Raw genomic sequence first — 25,188 nt, forward strand, 5'->3', positions numbered from 1 at the left:
CCTCATCCGTTGTATATGGTCTGGGAAAGACTCTCAGTTGCAGTAAGGGAAAGCTAGAGAGCTGGCTTAAACAGAAAAGGGAACATTTTTTAAGTGTAACAAAATGTTAAACAGCCACTTTTTCTGCCTCAGTTTTACCTGAGGCTCGAAAGGCTAAGGACAAAATAATAGCTGCCAAAGATTCCAACATTCTGGAGCAAGGTGCAGGACCATCCCTGTGAGGGGGTGGCTCCACAATGGTTCTGCAGCATCAGCTGACTGCCCATCTGTGGGCTATGTGGGAGGCTCAGAAAGTGCATCCCAAGGAGTCGGGGTGGGCGAGGGGGAGAGGATGAGTTGTCCCCATGCTATGCTCCCCACCACCACAGGGAGGGTGGGTGCTCCCCACCCACCCTACTCAAGTCTAGTGAGAGGAGCTTCCAGGGACCATTCCAGGAGCCTGGCGTGGGTGAGCGTCAGCGCTACCATCTGACTCATGTCTCAAGTCTGCAGGCCGGGGCGGGAAGCAATGAGAAGCGGTACTGCACTGCGAGCCAAGGGCAGGACCACAGTGGGGGGTAGGGAGGCCCGGACATGGGTCCTAGGAACCAGGGGGCTGCCTGCATGGAGGGGAGGGGGCAGTGCTGGAGGCCCAGGGGCCAAGGAAGGGCACTACTCCCACAAAGGGAGCTGAGTCAGAGGTGCCCAGGATGGAAATTCTGAAGAAGCAGCAGCAAAGAGGGAGAAAGGAAAGCAAAGTGAAGAAAAGACAGAGCGTGCGTGCTGGCAATGGGCACGCGCACAGGGCGCCAGCTCTGGTTCCAACCTCAGGGGCCACATCAGATGGGCCCTTGCCTCCCCCTCGTCTGTCACGTCTGTTCCCACCCCGAGGGCCACAAAGCTCAGTGGCCCGGAGGGAGGTGGGCTCTGGTGGACTGAGCGTGTGCCTCCCCACTCCAGGCCTCCTGCCTGGCCAGGCTGTGGGAGCCCAGGCTTCTGAGCTCTACCCTGAACGGTCTGCAGGGACGTGACTGTTAACAGCAGAGAGACTTCGGGGCCTGCTGCGTTCCCTGGGTTGACTGGGAAAAGAGCTAATCCACAGAGCAGGCTGGAAAGGACACTGGGGAAAAATAAAGTCGGTTTCTTCTTACACCTGATTGAGTCCAGCTCCTTTAATAAGCTGGTTACATAAGGACACGAGGTATCTCCCGGAGTCCATGAGCAGGGACGCAGCTGGGCCTCACGAAGGCCAGGAACCAGAAACTGCCTGGAAGGCCTTCTAAGAGGCCAGGCGGCCGCCTCTCGGCCTCTCTCCCTTTCCTTCCCCTTCCCCTTGCCTGCAGGGTCTCTGTTTCTCATTGAGAGGATCTGCTTTTCCCAGCACGGAATTTCTGAGCTCATGTGTCCTCCCCAACTGAGTGCCAGCAAAGACCTGAAAGCCCTCTCCTCCCCGACTAGCTCCCAGCCAGGGGACCTGACTGGTCCGTTCCAGCTGGTCGTCCACCTCACTTCTATGGACTGGGCTCCAAAGCAGAGCTGCGTGGAAGGCACACGGCTGCTGGTGCTCAAGGCAGTGGAAGGAGTAGGGGAAGTTCCCACGGTCCCATGGGAGGAGAGGTCAAAGCTGGCGCTGTACCCGAGAGGGTGTCCAGGCGATACTCCAGCTGTGGTTGGAGACCGCACTTTGCCAGCTAGATGGATTCTGTCCATTACTCGTTACATCGTGTCCTACCAGCTCCTCCCCTGCGGACGCTTGCCCTCCCAGGCTCAGCTGTGTCACTAAGCATGACACACAGCTGTGCCCAGATGGGGCTCTTCCTGCCCTTCCTGGATACGCAGAGTTTCTCAACAGCCTCCATGGATACAGGAGGCCACGAGTCCCCTGCTGCTGGGCTCTTCCAGGTATTATTTCCTCTAGATAACACTCATGCCACCCACCACCTGTGGGCGGGTGCTTTCCATGCGCCAGGCACCATGTGCATCTCTCTAAACCTTCACAACCACCCTGTGAGGTGGGTTCTACAATTAGCCTCCCTTCGACATAACAGAACTTGAGGCTCATGGGCCCTAGGTGACTGGCCTGAGAACATGTAGCCTGGGACACTCAGGGTTTGAGCTTGAGCTTGTCTGATTTTTGAGCTCCTGCTTCTGGGAGGATTAGATCTCGGTCCCCAAAGATGAAATGAAACCACTAAGGCTCCTCCCTCACTCCATCATTGCGTCCCTGTATGTCTGAGGATCATGAGGCATGAAGTCCGCTGCCCATAGAAGCAGATGTGTGAGATGGCTGGCCAGCCTGCCTGTGCAGAAGCAGCCGGATGGACGGTAGGGCCCCAGGCGTCAGGAAGTCAGGCTAGGGCTGTTTGCCCAATTTAGCCCCATGCTGACGGCAGAGAAGAGTAAGGGCAGTGATGGAGGACATTGCTCAGCTTCCTGGGGCTTCCAGTCCTTTGCCAGGACTCACGGGGCTGGCCCTGCCTTTTTCCTTTTCTCTTGTCAGACAATCTATGGACTAAGCCTCACCCTTTGGCACGGGGAGTGTCCTGCTTGTGGCTGGTCCGGCCATCACCTCGTGCACCAATTCCATCTCATCCAAGCCTTGGTCTGCACCATCTGGTAACTGGGTCCCCACTGTGCTGGCTTGTCTCCCATCTCCGCAGCTTCAGGACCCGGGCTTGCTTGGCTAGTCTCTCAGATCTCACAGTGAGGCCGGAATCAGCCCCAGTCTGGGATTCTGCCACTTGTGAACACATGTCTTGGTATCTACTATCTCTGGGGCACTCTGGTACTCCCATTTCTCCTGACCTGGGGCATCCCAGGCCAGCTCACCCACACATGGGAGCCCAGACACAGATAATCCCTCCCATCTGTGCAGCCTCCCCCAAGCACTTCCACAAGCAGCACCTCCCCCGCTTGCCAATGGTCATGATACATCTGTCTCCACGGGCTGGTCAGGGGTGACGCCTTCCGCCTGAGGTGGTACGTGTGCCCTCCTGGAGCTGAGGGACGTCTCACATGAGGAAGACAGCTCCCTGGGCAAGGCTGAACTGGCCACACTGGCCCTGACCCGTAGCAGAGCCCCTCCCAAGTGGCTAAGGAGTCCAGAGGGAGTAGCTAAGAGGGAATGGAATTAGAATTGCCTCTGGAGCTGTGTTTAGACACAGGCCCACACCCCAGTCACCTCAGAGAGTGGGAGAATTAGAAGAATTACACAGCTTCCTTGGAGCTGGGGAAGCCAACCCAGCCCGAGGCGAGTGTGCCGGGCGTGGACGTCTGTCAGTGCCTCTCCAAAGGGCAGCGCAGAGCTGTGCTGGGGATGCGGGGAGGGGGACTAAGGAAGGACATTCAGGGCGAGAGGCAGGAAGCAGGGACAGCCGGGTGGGAGGCCGGACGGCCTGGCTGCCTAGCCCAGGCCCAGGGACCACAGCCTTGAAGCAGGAAGCAGAGCTTATCTGCACAAAGAACTTGTGGGTGGAGAAATATGTATTCAAACTACAGGCCCTCCTTCCCCTGTCATTTCATCGTCAGTCACTGGTAGGTAAAGGCCGGCGCTGCTGGGAGTGGAGAAGACAGGCGGGCGGGCACGGCTGGTGGGAGCTCAGCGCAGCCCGGAGTGGCCCTCACCAGCAGCACTCGTCGTCTTCACCCAGCAGTCCCACCTCCGCTCACAGTGTTTCAGAAATGCCCTGGCAGGTGAGCAAAGACACACGCACAAAGGTGTTCTCTGCCGCAGCATCCGTCCAGGGGGAAAAGTATAAACGACCTAAGTGTTTATCAACTGGGGCCAAACAAATCGACTCATGTCCAGGCCCCAGTCTGACAGGCCACCACGTGGCCATGGGTGCCACGGAGCCACGAGGAAGAATGCAGGAGTCAGGCGCTTGCTGCCACTGAACAATACCCACTGCCCTGCAAGGGGAACAAAAAGTAAGGTGCAAAACAGGCTGTTCACCCAAATGTCCCCAGTTTGGTTAAAAAGGGCAAGACTCTTCACACACCCCCACGTGCCCAGATACTTGTATGTGTGGATTCAAGTGCCCAGAAGGACACACCCACCTGTCAGCACTGGCCGCCTCTGCAAAGCAGAGACTTTCTAAGGTAAATAAGTTTTACAACAAACAATGTGTTACTTCTGTCATTTTAAGAGTTTGTAAAAGGATCAGTGGGCTTCCCGAGTGGCTCAGTGGTAAAGAATCCACCTGCCAATGCAGGAGATGCAAGAGACGAGAGTTGGATCCCTGGGTCAGGAAGATCCCCTGGAGAAAGAAATGGCAACCTACTCCAGTATCCTTGACTCGGAAATCCCATGGACAGAGGAGCCTGGCGGGCTACAGTCCAGGGGGGTCACAAAAGAGTCAGACACGACCTAGCGACTGAACAACAGCAACAAATGGAAACGATCAGTGCGAGCAGAACGGCACCACTGGGCACAGCCTTCCTGGCCGCACGAAGTGGAGCTCTCGCCCCCACTGCCCCCCAGCACTCCAGCCCTGAACAGGCACTCGTGGGACACTGAAGACCTGGATGCCTTACTCTAGGCCTTTCTGAGGATAACTTCCTGGGACCTTTCGGGCCTCATCAGCTTGTCCTCAGGCACCCTTCTTGCTCACAGAGCAGCTGGAATTCACCACCTCTGCCCTAGAGGATTTCCTCCTCTCAAAAATAGCTTCTGAGAGGGACCCAGAACTTCCTGCTTGTCCCAGAGAGCCATCTGACAGTCTTTTTTCTTATTGAGTTTTTTTTTTTAACGATAAATATTTTACAGCAAACAATTATTGTTTACTCCGTGTAGAAGATTATCTGGGGTTCGCTGCATGCAACAATTTTCCCTTCCCAACAACCCCATGAGGTAAATCCTGTGATTATTCACATTTTAAAGACCATGGAGGGAGGCAGAGGGGAAGCAAGTAACATTTCCAAGATTATTCAGCTAATGAGCGGTGGAGTCAGGACCTAAAACAAAGTGGCTGGCCAGCAGGCCCCTGGCTCTTAACTACTCTGATATACTGTCTCCAAAAAGTAAACAGAAAATAGCATACATCTAAGGACTCTGAGGATCAGTGGCTTGCCCTGAATTTATGGGTTCACAGAGTCCTCTCCATAAACAGTCAAGAGCAGGTAGGAAGTAATTCCTTCCTCTTTGCCCCTGCACTAGTCCCTCGTTGCAGACATCAGCTCAGCACCCACAGCCCAAGGGTACACACCTCCATCTTCACCACTAGAAGCCCAGACCCCAGAGACTAAAGACCAGAGAGAGGGAGAAAAGGAGTCTTTCCCTCCCTAAAGCCTGCTTTCCATAGTCTGGAGTTCAGCCTGAGGCATCTGCTCTGTTTGGGAGATTGTCAACAGCAATCACGTCCTTTTTCTGGGTCGGCCCTACCTCCACAAAGGAGCAGGTCTCAGCTCTGGACTTCCGTTGATACAGCAAACCCAAAATACATACAGGAATTGCTGGCTCGCTCCACCATCATGTAGGCCGCCCTGTGGGGTAGCTCAGCATTTCCTGATTCCTGCAGTTAGAACTTGCCTCTCTGTCTCTCTCTGGCCCTGACTGTAACCTGCTCCTAATGCAGTCCCGGGGCCTGCTGTGTCTCCTGCGGCAAGTCCGTGGGTACCTTGAGGACACTGTTTTGCCCTCTGTTTCTGCAGCATCTCTTGAATTCCCATGGCGGGTCCATACAAAATATGTGTGCAATGGATGAATGACTACACTTCAGGCAGTTCAAGTCTGTTTTTTTCAACACTGAGACCCTGACAGTCGTTTGTGTGTTGAGTTTTGCAGCTCGTTTTGGTCCAGCACAGATGAGGAAACCACAAAGCAACACACAGGAGGCAGTGACACAGGTGGGGCCGTGCACTGGTTATCCATCGCTGTGCAACGCATCACCGCCCCCCACGCCAGTTAACAGCTACAATAATGAGTATTTGCCATCTTGCAGTTCTGTGGGTCAGGTGTTTGGGTGTGTCTCAGCTGGGTGTGTCTCTGGCCGTGTCCCGTGGGACTGCAGTAAAGCTGTCGGCCGGGGCTGTGTCTCCTCTGGAGGCTCTGCTTGGGCGGGATGTGCTTCTGAACTCACTCACGTGCCTCCTGGCAGGCCTCAAACCCTCGCCACTGGCCTCTCCACAGGACTGCCAAATATTGAGCAGCTGGATTCCCCATGGATGTGTGCACCAAGAGGGAGGAAGAAGACAGCAACACCCCCCAGAGAAACAGTCCTTTAATAACCGAAGCCTGGAGAGATGTCCCGTTACTTCCGTCACACTCAACTTGCTGGTAGCAAGTCAGTGTGTCCCGCCGTGCTCCAGGGGAGGGGCTACAGAAGGAATCACGGGGCGCTGTCTTACAAGCTGTCCACCACGTGAAATCTCTCAGATTCTCAGGGCTACTTTCCCTCCAAAAGAGACACCCCAACGGCCCCAGGTGAGTCCTGAGGCTGGAGAAACTCTAGCCTTTTCTGCATCCCTAACCCTTCACCTCTTCAGGGCTGGCTGACCCTGGCAGGGCCCTCCATCTCCCATCTTGAGCCCCCCGTACCACATAGGAGGGTCCTGGCAACATTCCTCTTTTCCACCCACTCTCTGGTTTCCCCAGAGGGTAAAGGGCTGTTAGCGGGAACATTCGGCATCTTCTGAGGTTACCAGGCACTGGGGTCAGACCGGGGTTTGAGAACTGGTCTCACCATTAGAAAGCGGCACTAGTAAGTGGTGAAAGTTTAGTGAGTTTTTCTCAGCTTGTGCAGCTGTAAATAAGTTAAAAAAAAAAAAAGTGCCTCCCTGAAAGGAAGAGGAGTTGGGAAGATTAAATGAAACAATGTGTGTAAAATGTTTGGTGCAACACCTGCCACATGGTGGAAAACGTGTGCTCTGGTCTTCATTATTATTAGTCAGCTTCTAATTAGACACTCAAAGACTAAAGGTCAAAGGAGAGCAGTCATCCTGATGACTCTAACCGATTCCTGCTAGGAAAACACACCTTTGCTGGCACAAAAATGGCCTCATGCTCTCACGGCCTTCTGGGGATCACACAAAACTGCTTGACCCAGAGAAAACCTGACTGTAAGTCCTTCCTGTGCCCCAGAAGGGACCAGTGTGACAAGGTGCTCAGCTCTGGGCCACAGAGCATGGAAGAAACAAACCTCCCCTCCAGCGTGTTTTCCTCCCACATTGTTTCTCTCCATGGAGACAGAGATGATAAACAGAGGATGCATAAGTTAAGGTGGGTGGAACCCCAGCCGTGAACAAGAAGTCTTGAGTTAAACTTGGTATCCAGCTGGCATACGACTTTGGTAGGTCATAAGTGAAATTGTAGGGATTCCTTCATTTGCAAAATGGGGGTTTTAAAAACATCCACTGGCTTTTTAAAAAGTTTTAATTAATTTCTTTATTTTCGGCTGCACTGGGTCTTCGTTGCTGTGCTCGGGCTTTTCTCTAGTTGTGGCGAGCGGAGGGCTACTCTCCAGTTGCGGTGCATGGACTTCTCATTGAGGTGGCTTCTCATTGTTGAGCACAGGCTCTCGGTGCGCAGGCTTCAGTCATCATGGTGCATGGGCTTAGTTGCCCCTCCGCATGTGGGATCTTCCTGGATCAGGGACTGACCCCGTGTCTCCTGCATTGGCAGGTGGATTTTTTTTTTATCACTGAGCCACCAAGGAAGCCGCATCCAATAGCTTTTTGTAAAAACTGAGCAGGACTGTGAAGTCCCAGATAAATGGTGGATTTTCAGGTAACAAATCTTGAGATTGCAAAAGTAAAGGCAAAATCCTGTCTGGAAGGGAGAGGTCTGAGATCATATGCAGCTGAGGACTAGACAAAATAATGGGAAAGGATTCCTTCTGTGCAGATGCGTTGTGTCTTTGTGTGACTCTGCTGACTGAGAAGCACACAGCTTTCGCCTGCCTGCTGGGCCACTGAGGGGGTGGATGCCTTGATCTGGGGGAAGAAGAGACCTGATCTAAGGCTCTCCGGGCTCAGGAGGGAGGGCAGCAGGTCAGGGCCTGCAGCTTGTGGCTATCGGGTAGAGAAGGCAAGGAGCATGGCCCTGGGCTCCAGGAGCAGGCTTTCTAGAACGCAGGCTTTTCTCTGTGGCCTCGACATCCCTTAGCCAGCCCCAAGCTGTGCTTCCCCGGCTAAGGAAGGAGGAGCCTGGCTCCACACGGGTTCAGCTGGAGAGACAGGGTAGGAAAGCAGGAGATGACTGGAGGGAGGGATCAGAGGTTTGCGGCCAGGCAGCAGGCTGAGGCTCCAGGAACGACCAGGATGGATCTGTGGAACAAATGAGTATTCCTTGGGGATTCTTGCAAACACGTGGGGTGGGGAAACTGAAGGGAAAAAAGACTGGATTTCCTGCATGTGGAATGGAATTTTTTCAATTGGGCATTAAAGGAAAGGATTGCCCTTAATGCTGACAAGCCTGGGGACAGCTGGATAACACTGTGGTCACCCTGACTTGGGAACCACCCAACTTTGGTCCTGGTGTGGCGGGGGCCCCCACCAAGGAGGAAGCAGAAGCTCTGCTGGCATCCTTCAGCTCAAGCCCTCCTGCCTTGTGGAGGAACAATCAAGAGAGCGTTATGTCCGTGCCCTTTCGTCTCTGCTCGAATGCACACACATCTTCATCCCCAAAGCCCAGGTACAGGGAGACACCATCTCCCTCATCCTGATGATGCATCTCCATCAGGCAGACATGCTCACCGAAGTCTGTTTTAGGTCTTTCCAAGGTTTTGCTAAAAAATGAGCTGCTTTCAAAAGGGCTTTCCCTCTCCCACCTCCAACAGTTTCTGAAATACAGTGATGTGCCACAGGCTTCTGCATGGTCACCAGCCCGGCCTTCCCCTTACAGCTTGACTTTCTCTAAGCCGGGCATCTGCTGTCGGCCAGGAGACCCATGTTCCAGGCAAGCCCAAGCCAGGCACGCCCGTACTCTTAAACCCTCCTGATCCTCCACTGCTCGTGGGGGTTGGACCCTGAGCCTCCCACTCTCAGTGTCTAGGCCCTAAGAGACCTCACCTCCCTCTCACTCCAGCTGCTTCTCACGACCCTCCTGCCCTGTGCCCCCAGCATTCACTACTCTCCAGCCAGTTTTTCCAACAAACGTCATTTTCCCCTACTTCGAGGCTCTTGCACAAGCTGTTTTCTTTGTCTGGGATGCTCGCATCCCACCTCCTCACCCAGCTCACTTATCTTTTAGGGCTTCCGGCCCCCAGCTTGGGACAGGCCCCCTTTATTTGCTCCTCTGCCTTTCCCGCCACGGTGCTCAGCTCATTTGGTTTCTAGAGTGCGCTGCCGGTGATCAGAGCTGGGCCATGAGCTCCACGGGAGCAGAACCAGAGTCCGACACCCACTCTGCAAAGGGCTTGGTGTGTGCTGCCCTCAGGCCCAAAGCGGGAGCCCCTCTCTTGCCACCTGTTCTGGGGGCTTTGGGGCATCGGGATTAAATCCTTCTTTTTGGCCGATAACTACTTCTTTTCCAAAGTCCTTTAGATATCCCTCAGTTTAGGTCTGTTAACTTTATACTCTGAATCTGGAAACAACTTGCCTTTATTTTAAACTTCAGAGTCTCTATCTGAAAATAAAGCCTTACTTTTTTTAAAAAAATGGAAGGGTTTGCTTATTTGAAGGAACAGCTTAGATTCTAGAAATGTACTTCACATATTAGAAGTTTGGGTAAATTTACCAAGAATCTAAATGTTCTCTTTACTATTCAGAACTGTCAGGATGCCTAGTTTTTGTTCCTTGAGAGAGATCACCATTTTCCACATTGCCTATAGTTACTTTTAGAATCAGGCTCTAACCCTTTTAAAATCCATTACATTCCTAATTTGATTTAGCTATTTCCTGGAGGGAATTATAGGTACTAAAAACCAAACACCCTGTAAGTCAATAAAGGCTGCTTAGAAACAAATGCTGTTAGCTACTCTTCACAGCTCACAGCCTGCTTCTGTTATTATTTTGACCCAAACTGGGTATTTACAAGGAGTTGCTATCAGATAAAATTAAGCTACAAATAACTGACTCGACTATTTCTCACCACTGTTTTTGCACTCTGAAGTAAACGGGAATAAACTTTTTGAGACAAAGAGAGTCTTATTTTTAAAATGCAGTAAGTTTTTCCCTCCGTGTTTTTTAAATTATGTTTCACGAGAAACAGTGCACCAAAGTGCAGCCAACTGGCTCTAAAATTTGCATCGAAAGGAGCTGGAACACACACCCACACGGTTAATAACAACGGCTAGCACTACATGAGGCGATCTTTACATGGAGTAAGCGACACGGGTGGGAACGGTCGGTCCCTGGAAACCAGGCGGTGTTGAACCTTCCACAGCGGTTTAAAAGAATCGTTACCAAAGGAAAACCCATACTTGCTATCAGAGGCGAATAACCACTGAAGCAGCATTCGAGTTCTCAAGCAGGAACTAAACGAACACAGCAGCTGGAAATATCAAGGACTGACCTCAAGTTCCTCCCAAAGAATAACTCCCTCTCCCCCAGGGAAAGACCTACAGTGAGGATGTTGCCAGGGGAAAAAGAAATGGTTTCAGACATTTTTTCCTATATTGTACTTTCCAGGAATTATGTAACTTTTCCTCTTTTGATAAACAAATCCATCCCTAGGACGAGCTGGGTTTTCAAGAGGAATCTAGTACTACAACCACAACCTCCATTTGGGCAGGGTCTCTCCACAGCCACAGAGGGCAGCGAGGCCCTGGCTGCCCTCAGGATGGGGTCTCGTTTCATCCTTTTTAATGAAATCGTGCACCCCCACACCCCATCGTAAACCCTCACACAGCGTCCTGAGGACGGAAAGCACGGTGGATCCGCCTCCTGTTCTTTCCATCTGACGTGTACGTGTCAGGAGTCGTTCTGGTGCAAGGATGAGAAGCGCAGCCCAGCTGGCTTAAGAGGGGAGGGAGGGCCTCGTGGGGCTGAAGGGGCAGGAGCAGGCCATGGAGCGGGACTCACTCAGGGGCCAGCAGGAGGGTCTTCCAGGAGAACAGAGGCCCACACGGAACCTCTCAGGGAGGACCTGCCAGGAAGGCAGCTGCGATGCGATGACCAAGGACAAGCAGAGGGGGCCGTCCAGAAACTCAGTGGCGTTGGACTGGGGCACAGGCTATGTGTCCGCTGGAAGAGCGGACCTGTCCTTCGGCCTGACGTGGTCACTCATGAGGGGCATCTGGCCAGCGGTCTGAACAGGGGACTCATCTGAAGGGGAGGGGTCTGGAAGCATACGCTTAGTCTGATGAGAAGGGACATAGGTTAGCAAGGGGAGACGGTACTGGTCCAGTCTGCCCTCGGCTGAGGTCCAGTGACCGATCCCTCAGAAGCCCAAGACCGCACTGCTTTGTGGTCCACGAGCAGTGTCACAGCAAAGTGCCAAGACAATTTATCCTACTTGTATAAAGTGTATTAATCCCACCGTATTATTAATCGCAAGTGTATTATTAATCCCACCATACTAGTGCCCGATGGAGACCATCCACAAGTCATAAATAGCAGAGGACATACAGGTGACAATTGAAAGGGCGGATAACGACCCGAGCAGTGGAGGTGGGGAGTCGGGAGAGGGCAGCGTCAGAGCCGAGGGCTGACAGCCAGGCCATCTGGGCCGAGGCCTGGCTCTGCCGTGCTCCTGTTATGTGACCCGAGGCAACCTCTCAGCACCTGCTTACTCACTGGGCCATGGTGAACGTTCACTGAGTTGATGCATTAAAGCACCTAGCCAAGTGCCAGGCGCAGAGGAAGCAGGGGATCAACAGCAGTTCTAGTGATCATTTTATGAGAGAGAAGAGGCCATCCTTAACCCTGGAGCACCTGTGCTAGTTAAACCAGGGGTTGCCCCCACCCTAATGCCACCAACCCATTTTCAGATCGATCAGCCTCAGGCAAGGCGGGAATGGGCTTGGCAGCTGGGCATGCCCAACCATCTACATATCTGAGATGGTGATTCACCCCCATGGTCACCTAGGTGGAAGGATACTAAGTTTACAGCAAGCTATAAGATGAGAACAAAGAAAGGATAAGAAAGTGTAAAAGAAAAAAATGATAATTCAATAACATTGCTTAAGTCTAAACACACGGAAAGACTTTTACTCCCCTACTAAAAGGCAAGATCTCTCATACTGGGCCCAGCTAAATATGATTTCTGGAGGAGGGCATGGCAACCCACTCCAGTGTTCTTGCCTGGAGAATCCCACGGACAGAAGAGCCTGGCGGGCTGCAGTCCACGTGGTCACAAAGTGTTGGACACGACTGAGCAACTAAGCACAGACAAGCACACACAAATATGATTTTCAAGGATCACACTTAAGACAAGACAACTTAAAATATCAAAATGAAAAATACAGTCAAAGATTTATAAAATGAATGCAAAGGAAAAATAAATCAGATTTCACAGAATCAACATCGATGAAATAAAAGCAAATAACAAATGGAATCAAGATCATTTTGTATGGGACCCTTCATAACAAATCTGCAACTGTTAAAAACATCTATTCAGTCATTGATATCCACATGGGATTGGCTCCAGGACCTCTGCAGATACTCAAATCCAGGGATGCTCAAGTCCCTTATGTAAAATGCCATAGAATTTGCATACAACCTACGCACACCCTCCCCTATACTGTAAATCATCTCTGGGTTACTTATAATACTTAATACGATGTAAATGCTATGTAAATAGTTGCCAGCATATGGCAAATTCAAACTTTGCTTTTTGGAACTTTGTGGATTTCTTTTTTCAAATATTTTCAGCTCAGGGTTGGCTGAACCCATGAATGCAGAACCCAGGGGTATGGAGGGCCAACTGTATACAAAATAAAGTAAGGCAGAAACTATTAGAAATGTAAAGTGACTCTAACATATATTTCTGTTCCTGATCGACCAGGTTGTCAAAAATGAAAATCTGAATGTTATAATGTAATTATAAGAGTAACTTGTGAGATTACATCTTCTCCAGCACCCATGAAACATTTACACAAATTGATCTTATATTAAACCACAAGATAAATATCAACATATTTTTAAAAACCTCAAAAGCATATGGGTCATATACTAAAACCAACATTGAAAAAATTAGAAGACTGTTCTTAAAAAACAAAGCCCTTCATAGTGGTGTTATCCACAGTAACGCAAAAGTGAAACAACTCATACGTCCCTCAAATGATGAACAGATAAATAAAATGTGGTGGGGCTCCGCTGGTGACTCAGTGGTAAAGAATCCACCTGCCAATGCAGGAGACACGGGTTCGATCCCTGGTCCGGGAAGATCCCACGTGCTGCGGAGCACCTAAGCGCATGGCCACAACTACTGAGCAGGTGCTCCAGAGTCCATGCTCTGAGACAAGAAAAGCGGCTGCAGTGAGAAGCCCGTGTACTGCAACCAGAGAGTAGCCCCGTTCTCTGCAGCTAGAGAAAAACCCACATGGCAACAAAGACCCAGCACAGCCAGAAATAAAATCAATAAAGTTTTAAAGAATAAAACGTGGAGCATCCATTCAGTGGAATACTATTTGGCAATAAGAAGGAATGAAACACTGATTATGCTCTAACATGGATGAACCTTGAAAACATAACACTCAGGGAAAGAAGCCAGTCATAAAAGACCACATTGTACAATTCAATTCATATGAAATGTCCCAAATAAGCAAATCTACGAGGCCAGAAAGTACATTAGCAGTTGTCTAGGGCTGAAGGTGAGGGGGTGGAAGGGAGGTGGCTAGAGGAAAAGGAGTGACTAGAAACAGGTTCGGGGTTTCTCTTTGGGGTGATAAAGATGTTCTAAAATTGATTTTGCAGATGGTTGCAGAGCTTTGTGAATGTTCTAAAACCATTGGTTGTACACTTTAAATGGGTGACACATGAATTACAACTCAATAAAGCCATTTGAAAAAAACCAAAAACAAAAAACTCAAGCCCTTGGAAATTTAAAACATCACTACCTTAAATAACACTTGCATAAAAGAAAAATTGAAACTATAATTGTTGAACACTTTTAAGACTATTGTGAGCATACTATACATTTAAACACGTAGGATACAACAAAAGCATCAATTAGAGGGAAATGTATACCAGTAACTATTTTCCAATGAAAGTGGAAAGAATAATGTATACACAAATAAGCCAATAATTTGTTTACAATAACAAAACAACTTTAAGGAAAGCAGAAGAGATGAATTGTAAGAGACAAAAGAATAAATTCCATATTTCATCAAATTTAGGATGTCATCTATTACAAATTTAGGATGCACCATTATTTTATGTATCGTAAGGAACACTGCTGCCAATTAACCAGCATCACAATGCTTTGTTACCACCAGTTGAAAGATGCATCCCAATTTGAGAGGTTTAAAAATGCGGAGGGAAAAGGCACATCCTAGACTGATGGAATACAGCAGATTAGAAAGCAGGAAGACAGTGGACTGATACACAGACACAGAGTCTAATCCTTAGGAAAGACCAACAGACATACCTCTGGCAAAGCAAATTAAAAAAAAGAAAGAGAAAATGAAAATGCACGCTATTAGGAATGCAAAGCAAATATAACCCCATATACACGGGAGGTTAAAATGTATAAGCGGTTACACAAAACTTTTCAGTCAAAACAAACTGAGGAAAAACTTTATGCTAATCATTTTTAAAACTTGGATCAAATGAACAATTTTCTACTAAAGTTTAATTTTCCAAATTAGTTTTAAAGGAATTTAAAAACTGAATACACAATGCTCATAGAGGACATTTAAAAGTTGTCAAAAATGTTATCTCAAAAAACTTGCACTAGATTTCTGAAAATATTAGGGGTCATATCCATAAAATCTTAATTTCCCTTGTTCTTAGTATTATTTTATATCATAAAATTAGCATAACTGTGAAAACCAAACTATAAGAAGTATTTTTCACCTGTCAAACTGGCAAAGGGAAAAAAAGGAATGATAAAGGAAAAAAAGCACATGAAGACACAAAGCATTTGTGCACATGCGGAAAATAGGCAATTTCTTTGCCCTCTAATGTGAACATAAATTGTTACAACCTCTATGGAGAGCGTTTTGAAAATATATATGAAAAGGCATAAAATTTCACATCAAGTTTTGACCCAATAATCACACTTTCAGGAATCTCTTAGAAGATAATAATCATAATTACACATAGGAAATTTATCCAACAGGGATGGCCACTGCAGAATTTTAATAGCAAAAATGTAGAGACAATTTATATGTCATTATTAGAGAGCAGATTTCAGTTGGACAAATCCAAGTGGGACTGAGTCACAGTATAGAAATGCAGGTAATAACATTAAATGTTCACAATAGAGTAAACATACAGATTTTATATGCACCCAAATGAATGAAAAGATTTGAAGCAAATAATGTTTATCTCTGGATGAGATAACAAATGATACTAATCTTCTTATCTATTCCTAATTCCTTTCAATAAACACATATTATTTTTGAATCAGTAAAATCAATAATCATTATAATAATTTCATTGAGACAAATCTTACATAATATATTATTAATGCCCAGAGAACCAGAATACAGGGGTTTGGGCCTGAGTTCCCCCAGTTCAGTCTTCCCTAGAGGCTCAGAACAGTAAAGAGTCTGCTGACAATGTGGGAGACCCAGGTTCGACCCCTGGGTCAGGAAGATCCCCTGCAAAAGGGAATAGCAACCCACTCCACTATTCTTGCCTGGAAAATCCCATGGATGGAGGAGCCTGGGGGCCCCCATCCATGGGGTCGCAGAGTCGGATGCGACTGAGCAACTGACACACTCCCCCAGTTCAGAAGGACGGGGATAGACCAGTAAGAGTCTCGTGATCCTTCTGAGCTACAGGCTGCGGAGGCTTGGGATTCACTGGGCATCTGTATCAGCAGCAGAATATCCCTTGTTCCAGGACCCTCCTCAGGAAGTCCCCATTCTCAGGGAGTCCCAACAGCCTGTTCTAACCTGAAGAGCCTACCAATCACCTTTTTATCCATGACCCATGCTGCTTTGTGGAACTTTCTCAACTAGAAACTGTAAAAACATCTCATCTAGCACTGAGTAGGTTTCTTAAAAAAACAATAATCCTATTCAGACTCCTACCTAGATAGGGAATACTGGGAACCATCTTCAGGCTTCGGATATATTCCCGAGTCCGCTTGTAATTATCTTCTTTGGACATCAGGTAGTCCAGTTTCTCAAAGGTGGTCTTGTCTTTTCGATTCAAAAGCTGGTGGAAGAAAAAAAGAGTATGAGAGAGAAGGCAAAAAAACTAGAAGAAGCTAAAGAGAAAGGATAACTGTGAACAAAAACTAAAAGGAAACGTGCTAAATGGTATGTCTGTGGTCTGCGGAATCCTGGGTGCAACTAAGCATTGTAAGAAGCTGTGTCTTGTGGAGATGAAACGTTTCACAGCTCAACTTGGTCATTTTTCATAAAACCTTACACTTAGAAGGAACCCTCCAGAGCTACCGAGTCCATTGTTCTGTCCGAGACTAGAATCCTCTGCATAATGACCAACACCATGGTGCACAGACCCCACAACAACGAGGAGCTCAGAGAGTAAAGCAAATTCCTCAAGGTCACCCAGAGCTATTTCACAGCCCCATTATGTCTCTCTCCCTGGGTCCACAACTTCTTACTCCTCCTCAACATCTCTGCCATTACTGAAGGCCCCCTCAAAATGTCACCCACTTTGCCTGCACATTCTGTGCACCTAGCCAGGCCATCTCTCCAATCAGGGCTATCTCCTCCAGATCCCCTGTGGTCCATGGCTGTGTCTTATTTACACTGGCTACAGTGTTTTAGTCAAAATAAGCTACACCTTTTTTCTACATGCTGTCATCTAAGGGGTGATTTAGTTACGCAACTAAAGGATAAGCAGATACCCACAGCCCAGAGATTAGAGAAGTAAGATCTTTTATGACTGAGATCTCTGGTATGTAAAGCTGGTCACCAGTTAAAGGATGGCTCTGTGTTCATAAGGAGGCTTCCTGGAAGAAAGGAATAGAAACTGAATCCTGGTTCTCCAGACCTGATGCTGTGGTCATCCCGCAAGTTCTACATCAAGGCCCAGTGCCAGAAAATGGCAATGAGGCTCCTTGAATAAAATGGCTTTGAGGAAAGGAATCTAGGCCGAGAGCAGGCTTGAAAAGAGGATATGGGAAAGGGTCAGTGGAGAGGGTTGGCTCTGGCACAGCACGTGGCTGATGTTGGAAACCCCCAAGTTTAGCTTCCAGGGCCAGTGCCTCTGGGATCTGAGATCCATGGCTGAGCCCAGGAGCATAAGTGGAGAGGGACCCTAGGCCAGGAGCATCCTTGGTGAAGTGTGGTTTTGAGACCCCATGGTCTGTGCAAGGACCAGGACTAGCCACCCTGCCACATCCATTAGACTAACGTAGGCCAGTGGCCAACAGTTTCATCATACAGCAGAGAGAAGGAGAGCAGTACTCCCCAGCATCAGGGGAAGCCAGCCTTTCGAACTGAAGCGGCCTTTTGGGTTCCTGGGACCCAAGTCTGCAAATCCCAGGCTGAGGCCATGTCTGGTGCATCGGGGAACTCAGGCTGCCTTGGCTAATTCCTTGATCCTCAGCCTCTGGAGTCACAGAGGATGCAGCTGTGCAACAGCCCAGCTGAGCAGTGACAGCTTAAGGACTTCAGAGAGGAGAGGCAAAAGAAAAAGCTGAAAGGACGTCCCCAGTAATGAAGAAGTTGGAGAATAAACAGTGAGGTTTTTTTTTTTTTTTCATTGAGAAATTCAGGACACATCAGGGGATGCTACACAGATGCGAGGAACAACGGCTGCTTAACCAGCTTGTTAATTTAAGGCTGTTATTCATCATATTAGCAAACGGACAGGAAATAACACCATCATCTCCCATTTGCTGTCTGTAAAGCACCAAAACATACAACTCATCTGATCTTTACAAAGCCCAGGGACGAAGATGGAGCCAGGATGACTGCCGCTATTTCAGGTTCATAATCACAAGGATTAAGTGACTTGTCAGAGCACCCTTGGGAAACTTGATTCAGTAGAGGAGAGACATGTATATTACAGCAACATGGTAAGTAAGTAAGTAGAGATAAGAACTCAGACCAACAGTAGGTAAATTATGGGCAAGGGAAGCATCAAGGGAAGATATAAAGAGAGAAGCATTTGAAATGAATGTTTAAGGATAAGAAAGTCACTAAATAAACAACATATACCCAGAACAGAACCAGATCCTCTAGTTGTGAATGGCCCCATTGTAAAGCTGAGCAGGCCCCTCACCCTCTTGGCTGGGAGGTCATCTCTTTATTAATACAACCTAGAAGCCCACTGAATCCTGTGGCAGTCACCCATGTTCATCCAGCAGTTCAACAAATCCCTATGTCGTCCTCATACACACTGCCGCTGAGCCAAACTGGAGCCTAAGTCTGCCTCCACTGGGTCTCTGGACCCAGCTGAGGGGCTGCCCATGTCCCCTGGCACGTCTGGTCTATCTGCCTAGACTGTCAAGTACCTCGATGCATGGCACCACAGAGCTGATCAGGGGGTCATCTGTGTCCTGACATGGACACGAGGCCAACATGATCACAGTCCTGGAGGATGTCCCTAAAGATCACCCTGCAGACTGACCTCCAACCAACAACTGGAATTCTTTAGTGGAGTGGGCCGACCAAAGGCAGCCACATTTGCACACTTCCCAAATTTAAAACCAGGCTTCTCCAGACCACACCTGCCTCTGTTAACCTTGTGTCTGTCTGCACACATACTTCCTACGCACCCTCCACCCCACCTACACACACACATTCGGAATGGCCGGGTCTAGTTAACTTCACTCATCTGCTCCGTTCTGTGGCCACAAATGAGATTCAGGATGGCATCAGATTTCTCAGCGGGAATGCACAGGATGTTAGAAGACATGAAAAAGAACATCTATCTCCCAAGTAATATGCATACTATTTGAGAACTTCCCCTAGCAAAATGAAAGAATAAACCAAGGACAGGAGGATACGGGATGTAGGAAACAGTGGATCCAAACTAGCAGTAGTAAAGGGAGAGGACAGATGAGCAGCAAGGCTAAAGAAAGGCTAGTCTACATCCTTCTACCCCAGAAGAGGCCTCCAGAGAGAGAGAAGACTCGACAGAAAACCCAATGGGATAGCACATTGGTGGGGTGGAGGAAGGGAATGGACATAATTTATTATGTATAATAAAAATAAAATTAAATAAAATAATTTAAAGATTTTATGTATAATATACATAAGGCCTGGTAAGATATTATATAATATTACATATGTTTATATGTGTATTTTACGTATACATATAAAATATCTGGTAGATAAGCAGTAGCTAGAGTAAGAATTTTTCCTTAAAAGGGGATTAGAAATGCCAGGGAAACAAAGGGATATTCCAGAAAGAACATGTTATTCACACTTAACCACTTAAGTATGGAGGAGCCATTTATGGAAAACCATACTTACACATTCCTAATAATTAAAACAAGAACACTCATTTAACTAAAGTGATGTAATTATGGTAACATGAGTGTTTTTGAAGAATGAGGGAAGACGGTTTAGGAAAACTAAACCAACATCCATCTTACAAAGAAGTCACCATATACTGTTCAAAGTGAGTGGATCGAGAAATTGCAGCAAAAACACATCGATGGAAACATGGCAGAAACCATCAGAAGAAACTGCTAAATAACTGAGTGTTTGCCTCTAGGGAGTGACTGGGTTATGCAGAGATGGAGCAAGGAGTGTTAGCTGCTTCACTCAGCCTTTCAGTATTTAGTGATTTTTAAAATTCATGCACACGTATTATGCTGAAAAATTATTTTAAGATTTAATTTTTTAATATAGGGTTTGTTTATTCAAAAAGAACAGCATTTACTTGTTCTAAACTTTTATTACAAGTAGTGCCATAAACTGAAAACCTCATATGCATTGAGGGTCCTTTAGATTTTAGAGTTTACAGGAAGCCTCAGGAAGAAACCATCAGAACTACATGCAAGAAAACAACTTATCTGCTTGCCTGAGTCAAACAGACACTAAAAGCATTCACATTCAGGAAAGGAGAAACAAGATTAAACAACATACAGGAAATACTCACTAAATACAACAGGCAACTGTACTTCTAGTAAATTTTAGAAGTGCTGGGCCACCCTGAGATTTTTTCCTTCCATAACATTTATTATAATTGTGACTACTTAAACGATGACATCTGTGCTTCACTCAGCAAAGGATGACTCCCATGAAGGCTGTGACCATGCTGGTTATATTCATTCCACAATACCCTGCATCTATTATGGTTCCTGACACAGAGAAAACACTGCCTAAAAATCTGTTGAATAAAAAAAAGAATAAGAAAACTAACGACAACTTAAAAATTCAATTCTTTGGAAATTTTTGAATATTCCAATAATTCTTGAGTAAAAGAAGAAATAAAAGCGAGGGTAATGAACTATTTATAAACCAGAAACATAAAGCACATACAGATCATGATATGTTAAACTATGTGATGAGGTCAAAAGTGTACTGAGAGGGAAAAAATGCATGGTTTTTAATTCATATAACTAAACAATATGAATATAAATAAGCTTAACACTCAACTCAAAAAGCTATGGAAATTCGAGGGAGGGGTGAAGTAGGAGAAATTGATTAATATAGATAAAATCAGAAACCATGTTTAAAACATACAATATAAAACTAAACACTAAAACTATAGACATGATAACTAAACCCAAGAGCTAAATTTTATTAATAGCAATAAAACAGGCAAAACCTCTATGAAGTAAGGCAAAATGAAAAAATATGCAACATTAAGATTGAGAAATGGGCATAGCTACGTATAGAAAGTGAATTAAAATTACAAGGTAAAAATAAATCCCAGCCTTTTGATTTTAAATAATTTACATGGTGACAAACATCTGCTGCAAGGGATAAATGGCACATCTCAATCACGGGTTAAAAGCCAGGATGATCACGAATCTTGGTCAGATACCTGAAGAAGTGCGTTGCTTTTGGAAATGCCCCTTATCATGCTGCTAGAGAGCCTGTATGTGGCACTTATATTTGACTAATGATGAAAAATTCCCCTCTTCTGGTAAGTAGGCTCCATGGAATAAAAAAAAGTCCTCCAAATCCTCTTTATGAGGACGTTGGTAGCTTGTTCCCTTGTCTTGAGAGAAACAGTTCTTGATACGTGGAAATGTTTTTCAACAAAGAACGTGTTGCTCCAAATATGTTAAAACTGGCTCAAAATCCTACTTCAATTCCAGTGTCTACTGTTGGTATGGAAAGAATTTTTAGTGCTGTGGATAATCTATGGATCAATGGATTCAACAGACTGAAGATGCAATGAGAAAGGAATGAAACAAGGGCACTTCAAAAGAGTAATTCTTAAATTCTTCAGATATGAACTACTGGCTTCTGAAAAACAAACTATAAAGCCATATAACTAATGTAAAATAGTAGATGCAATGGAGACTATTATAAGTAATGTGAGGGAAAACTGTGACTCTGAAATTTAATAAGTGTTCTAGCAAGCTATCCATATCTGTCTTTGACTAAGGCTATTTTAAATTCTGTACAAATAGATGTTAACCTGTAGAAAATGTAGTAATGCAAATAATTCCAGTCCATATAAAGGCAACTGATGTCCCATAGTATCCCACTGATCATCATTCTGGGAATACTAATTTTCTATCCATTTTAAAGATGATTTCAGCATTCTTCAACTGACCATAAAGTAAAGTATTCTCAGTTCTCTTGAAATAAAGTTGGCTTAAAACTCAGCATTCAGAAAACTAAGATCATGGCATCTGGTCCCATAACTTCACAGCAAATAGATGGGGAAACAGTGGAAACAGTGACAGACTTTATTTTGGGGGGATCCAAAATCACTGTGGATGGTGACTGCAGTCATGAAATTAAAAGATGCTTGCTTTGTGGCTCAGCTGGTAAAGAATCCGCCTGCAATGAGGAAGACCTGGGTTTGATCCCTGGGTTGGGAAGATCCCCTGGAGAAGGGAAAGGCTACCTACTCCAGTATTCTGGTCTAGAGAGTTCCACAGACTGTATGGTCCATGGGGGTCACAAAAAGTCAGACACGACTGAGCGACTTTCACTTTCACTTCACTCCTTGGAAGAAAAGTTATGACCAACCAGACAGCATAGTAAAAAGCAGAGACGTTACTTTGCCAACAAAGATCCATCTAGTCAAAGCTATGGTTTTTCCAGTAGTCATGTATGGATGTGAGAGTTGGGACTATAAGGAAAGCTGAGCGCTGAAGAAGTGATGCTTTTGAACTGTGGTGTTGGAGAAGACTCTTGAGAATTCCTTGGACTGCAAGGAGATCCAACCAGTTCATCCTAAAGGAAGTCAGGCCTGAGCATTCATTGGGAGGACTGATGCTGAAACTCCAATACTTTGGCCACCTGATGCGAAGAACTGATTCATTTGAAAAGACCCTGATGCTGGGAAAGGTTGAAGGTGGGAGGAGAAGGGGACAACAGAGGACGAGATGGTTGGATGGTATCACTGACTCAATGGACATGAGTTTGAGTAAACTCCAGGAGTTGGTAATGGACAGGGAGGCCTGGAATGCTGCAGTCCATGGGGTCGCAAAGAGTCGGACACGACTGAGTGACTGAACTGAACTGAATATCTTACTGAATCTCTCACTAATTAATAAGTTAAAATAAAATATTTGACAAATAATCATTTTATACTTGTATAAGTCATTATTTTATCTTTTAAAAAAACAATTCTTTGACAGTTTATATGCACATATACATAAATACATGCAAACATAAATACACAATGTATAATCTTGTAGATCAACTTTAATCACGTTTCCAGTAATTTTGCTAAGTTTTAAATAAATTATGCTCATGGCAACCCCAAGAGACATTCCCAAAAAGCCCAAGAGTAGAGCCAGGAGGATGACCTTGGTCCTTGAATGGAAGTTTGCCAAGGGTCCATCCTGGGTCCAGAGCTGGTCTGCATGGCTGAGCCATGGAAAGGGCTGGCTAAGGCATGGGAGAGTCAGAAGCACTATGAGAGGGCTCTGGAAGGAGAGAACAAACTCCATTATGGGAAGGAGGAACCAGGAAAAGGTGATCCTGGAAACTAGTCTTGCTGGGCTTCAACTAGCAGAGATGAGGCTGGAGAGGCCCCAGAGGCCAAAGAAAGTATGAGCAGTGGGCTGGCAGTGGGAACACACAGCGATGCTCAAGGGAGCAGCAGTTTGGCAGAACTGTAGGCAGGTGTTGCCTTGGACAAGACTGGGAAGGTAAGAGAGAGATGGAAACTCACCATTTGGCAAAGTATGCTTTTGACTAGGTCATTTTGGATACCGTGGACATGTGATGGCCAATTTGACAGCTTATTCTCCTTTTCCAGATCTTTCAACTCAACTTGCCAACAGGGTGCAAATCACAAGCGGCTAAGCATGAACAGTTGAATACTAATCAAAGGGGAAAGAATGAGTTGATTGTGGCTGTGTTTGAGCAGGAAATTCCTCTAGCCAGCTCTTGCGTCTCTTCCGCACGTGACCTGGGGCTCTGGGTTGCTATGTTGCTGGTGGCAATAGATGTTCCACTGGCCACAGCTGAAAGGTTTATGATTTGTTTTTCAGGGCAAGGAAGTAGGTGTGAAGTAGGTATGAAAACTTTTGGTATTTGCTGCCATTGCCAAAATGCTTCTATTATGTCCTCTGCACCCTGCAAGAATCTCCCTACCCAAAGGTTCTCCTCAAATGCCTCATTCCCAAATGCAAGTTGTCCTGAGAAACACCCACTGGAACACACCAAAATCCCTCTATCACCTAAGCTCAGTATCTTCCCTAACTCGAAGCGATCACTGAAACCTAGAGTTAAAAATCCAAATGACAGCTAAAACTTAACTGAAAATATTCATTATTATAAAACTAGAAGTAGTGTAGTAGTGTGCATGCTCTGTCATGTCTGACTCTTTGCCACCCCATGGACTGGAGTCTACTAGGCTCCTGTGTCCATGGGATTTTCCAGGCTGGAATACTGGAGTGGGTTGCCAGTTCCTCCTTCAGGGGAACTATCCAAGCCAGGGATCTGTTATATCTCCTGCACTGGCAGGCAGATTCTTTACCACTGGCGCCACCTGAGAAGTATTGTTCAGTTCAGTCGCTCAGTAGTGTCTAATTCTTTGCAACCCCATGGACTGCAGTGTGCCAGGCCTCCCTGTCCATCGCCAACTCCCAGAGTTTACTCAAACTCATGTCCATTAAGTTGGTGATGCCATCCAAACATCTCATCCTCTGTTGTCCCCTTCTCCTCCTGCCTTCAATCTTTCCCAGCATCAGGGTCTTTTCAAATGAGTCAGTTCTTTGCATCAGGTGGCCGAAGTATTGGAGTTTCAGCTTCAGCATCCGTCCTTCCAATGAATATGCAGATGACATCACCCTTATGGTAGAAAGTGAAGAAGAACTAAAGAGCCTCTTGATGAAAGTGAAAGAGGAGAGTGAAAAAGTTGGCTTAAAGCTCAACATTCAGAAAACTAAGGTCATGGCATCTGGTCCCATCACTTCATGGCAAATAGAAGGGGAAACAGTGGAAACAGTGACAGACTTTATTTTTTTGGGCTCCAAAATCACTGCAGATGGTGACTGCAGTCATGAAATTAAAAGATGCTTATTCCTTGGAAGGAAAGTTATGACCAACCTAGACAGCATATTAAAAAGCAGAGACATTACTTTGCCAACAAAGGTCTGTCTAGTCAAGGCTGTAGTCATGTATGGATGTGAGAACTGGACTATAAAGAAAGCTGAGCACCAAAGAATTGATGCTTTTGAACTGTGGTGCTGGAGAAGACTCTTGAGAGTCCCTTGGACTGCAAGGAGATCCAACCAGTCCATCCTAAAGGAAATCAGTCCTGAATATTCATTGAAGAAGTAGTGCAATGAAAATTAAAATGATGGATTAAAAAGAGCAACATCAAAATCGTTACAACATACATCAAAAGGAATAAAATACCCAGGAATAAACACATCTGAGGAGGCAAAACACCTGTGGTCTGAAAACTGTAAGACACTGATTAAAGAAATTGAAGATAATACAAAGAGATGGAAAGGCATACCGTGTTCTTGGATTGGAAGAATCAATACTTAAAATGACCATACTACCCAAGGAAATCTAAAGATTCAATGCAATATCTATCAAATTGCCAGTGGTATTTGTCACAGAATCAGAGCAAAAATTTTTTTAATTT

General features: G+C 46.4%; 1 protein-coding gene across 18 annotated transcripts in view; it reads right to left on the reverse strand.

The window, feature by feature from the left end:
* The window catches only part of RALGPS1 (Ral GEF with PH domain and SH3 binding motif 1), a 299,000-nt gene that overhangs the window by 142,199 nt on the left and 131,613 nt on the right, over positions 1-25,188 (reverse strand). For all 18 annotated transcript variants that reach the window (XM_086325117.1, XM_086325109.1, XM_086325108.1 and 15 more), the window contains one exon: positions 16,059-16,185. In XM_086325117.1, coding sequence (XP_086181243.1) covers positions 16,059-16,185 — 127 coding nt within the window. The remainder of the gene's footprint in view (positions 1-16,058; positions 16,186-25,188) is intronic.

This window comes from Bos grunniens, chromosome 11 (assembly GCF_055505025.1).
Source record: "Bos grunniens cultivar Pamir isolate PY7600 chromosome 11, Bosgru_T2T1.0, whole genome shotgun sequence".
Classification (NCBI taxonomy): Eukaryota; Metazoa; Chordata; class Mammalia; order Artiodactyla; family Bovidae; genus Bos; species Bos grunniens.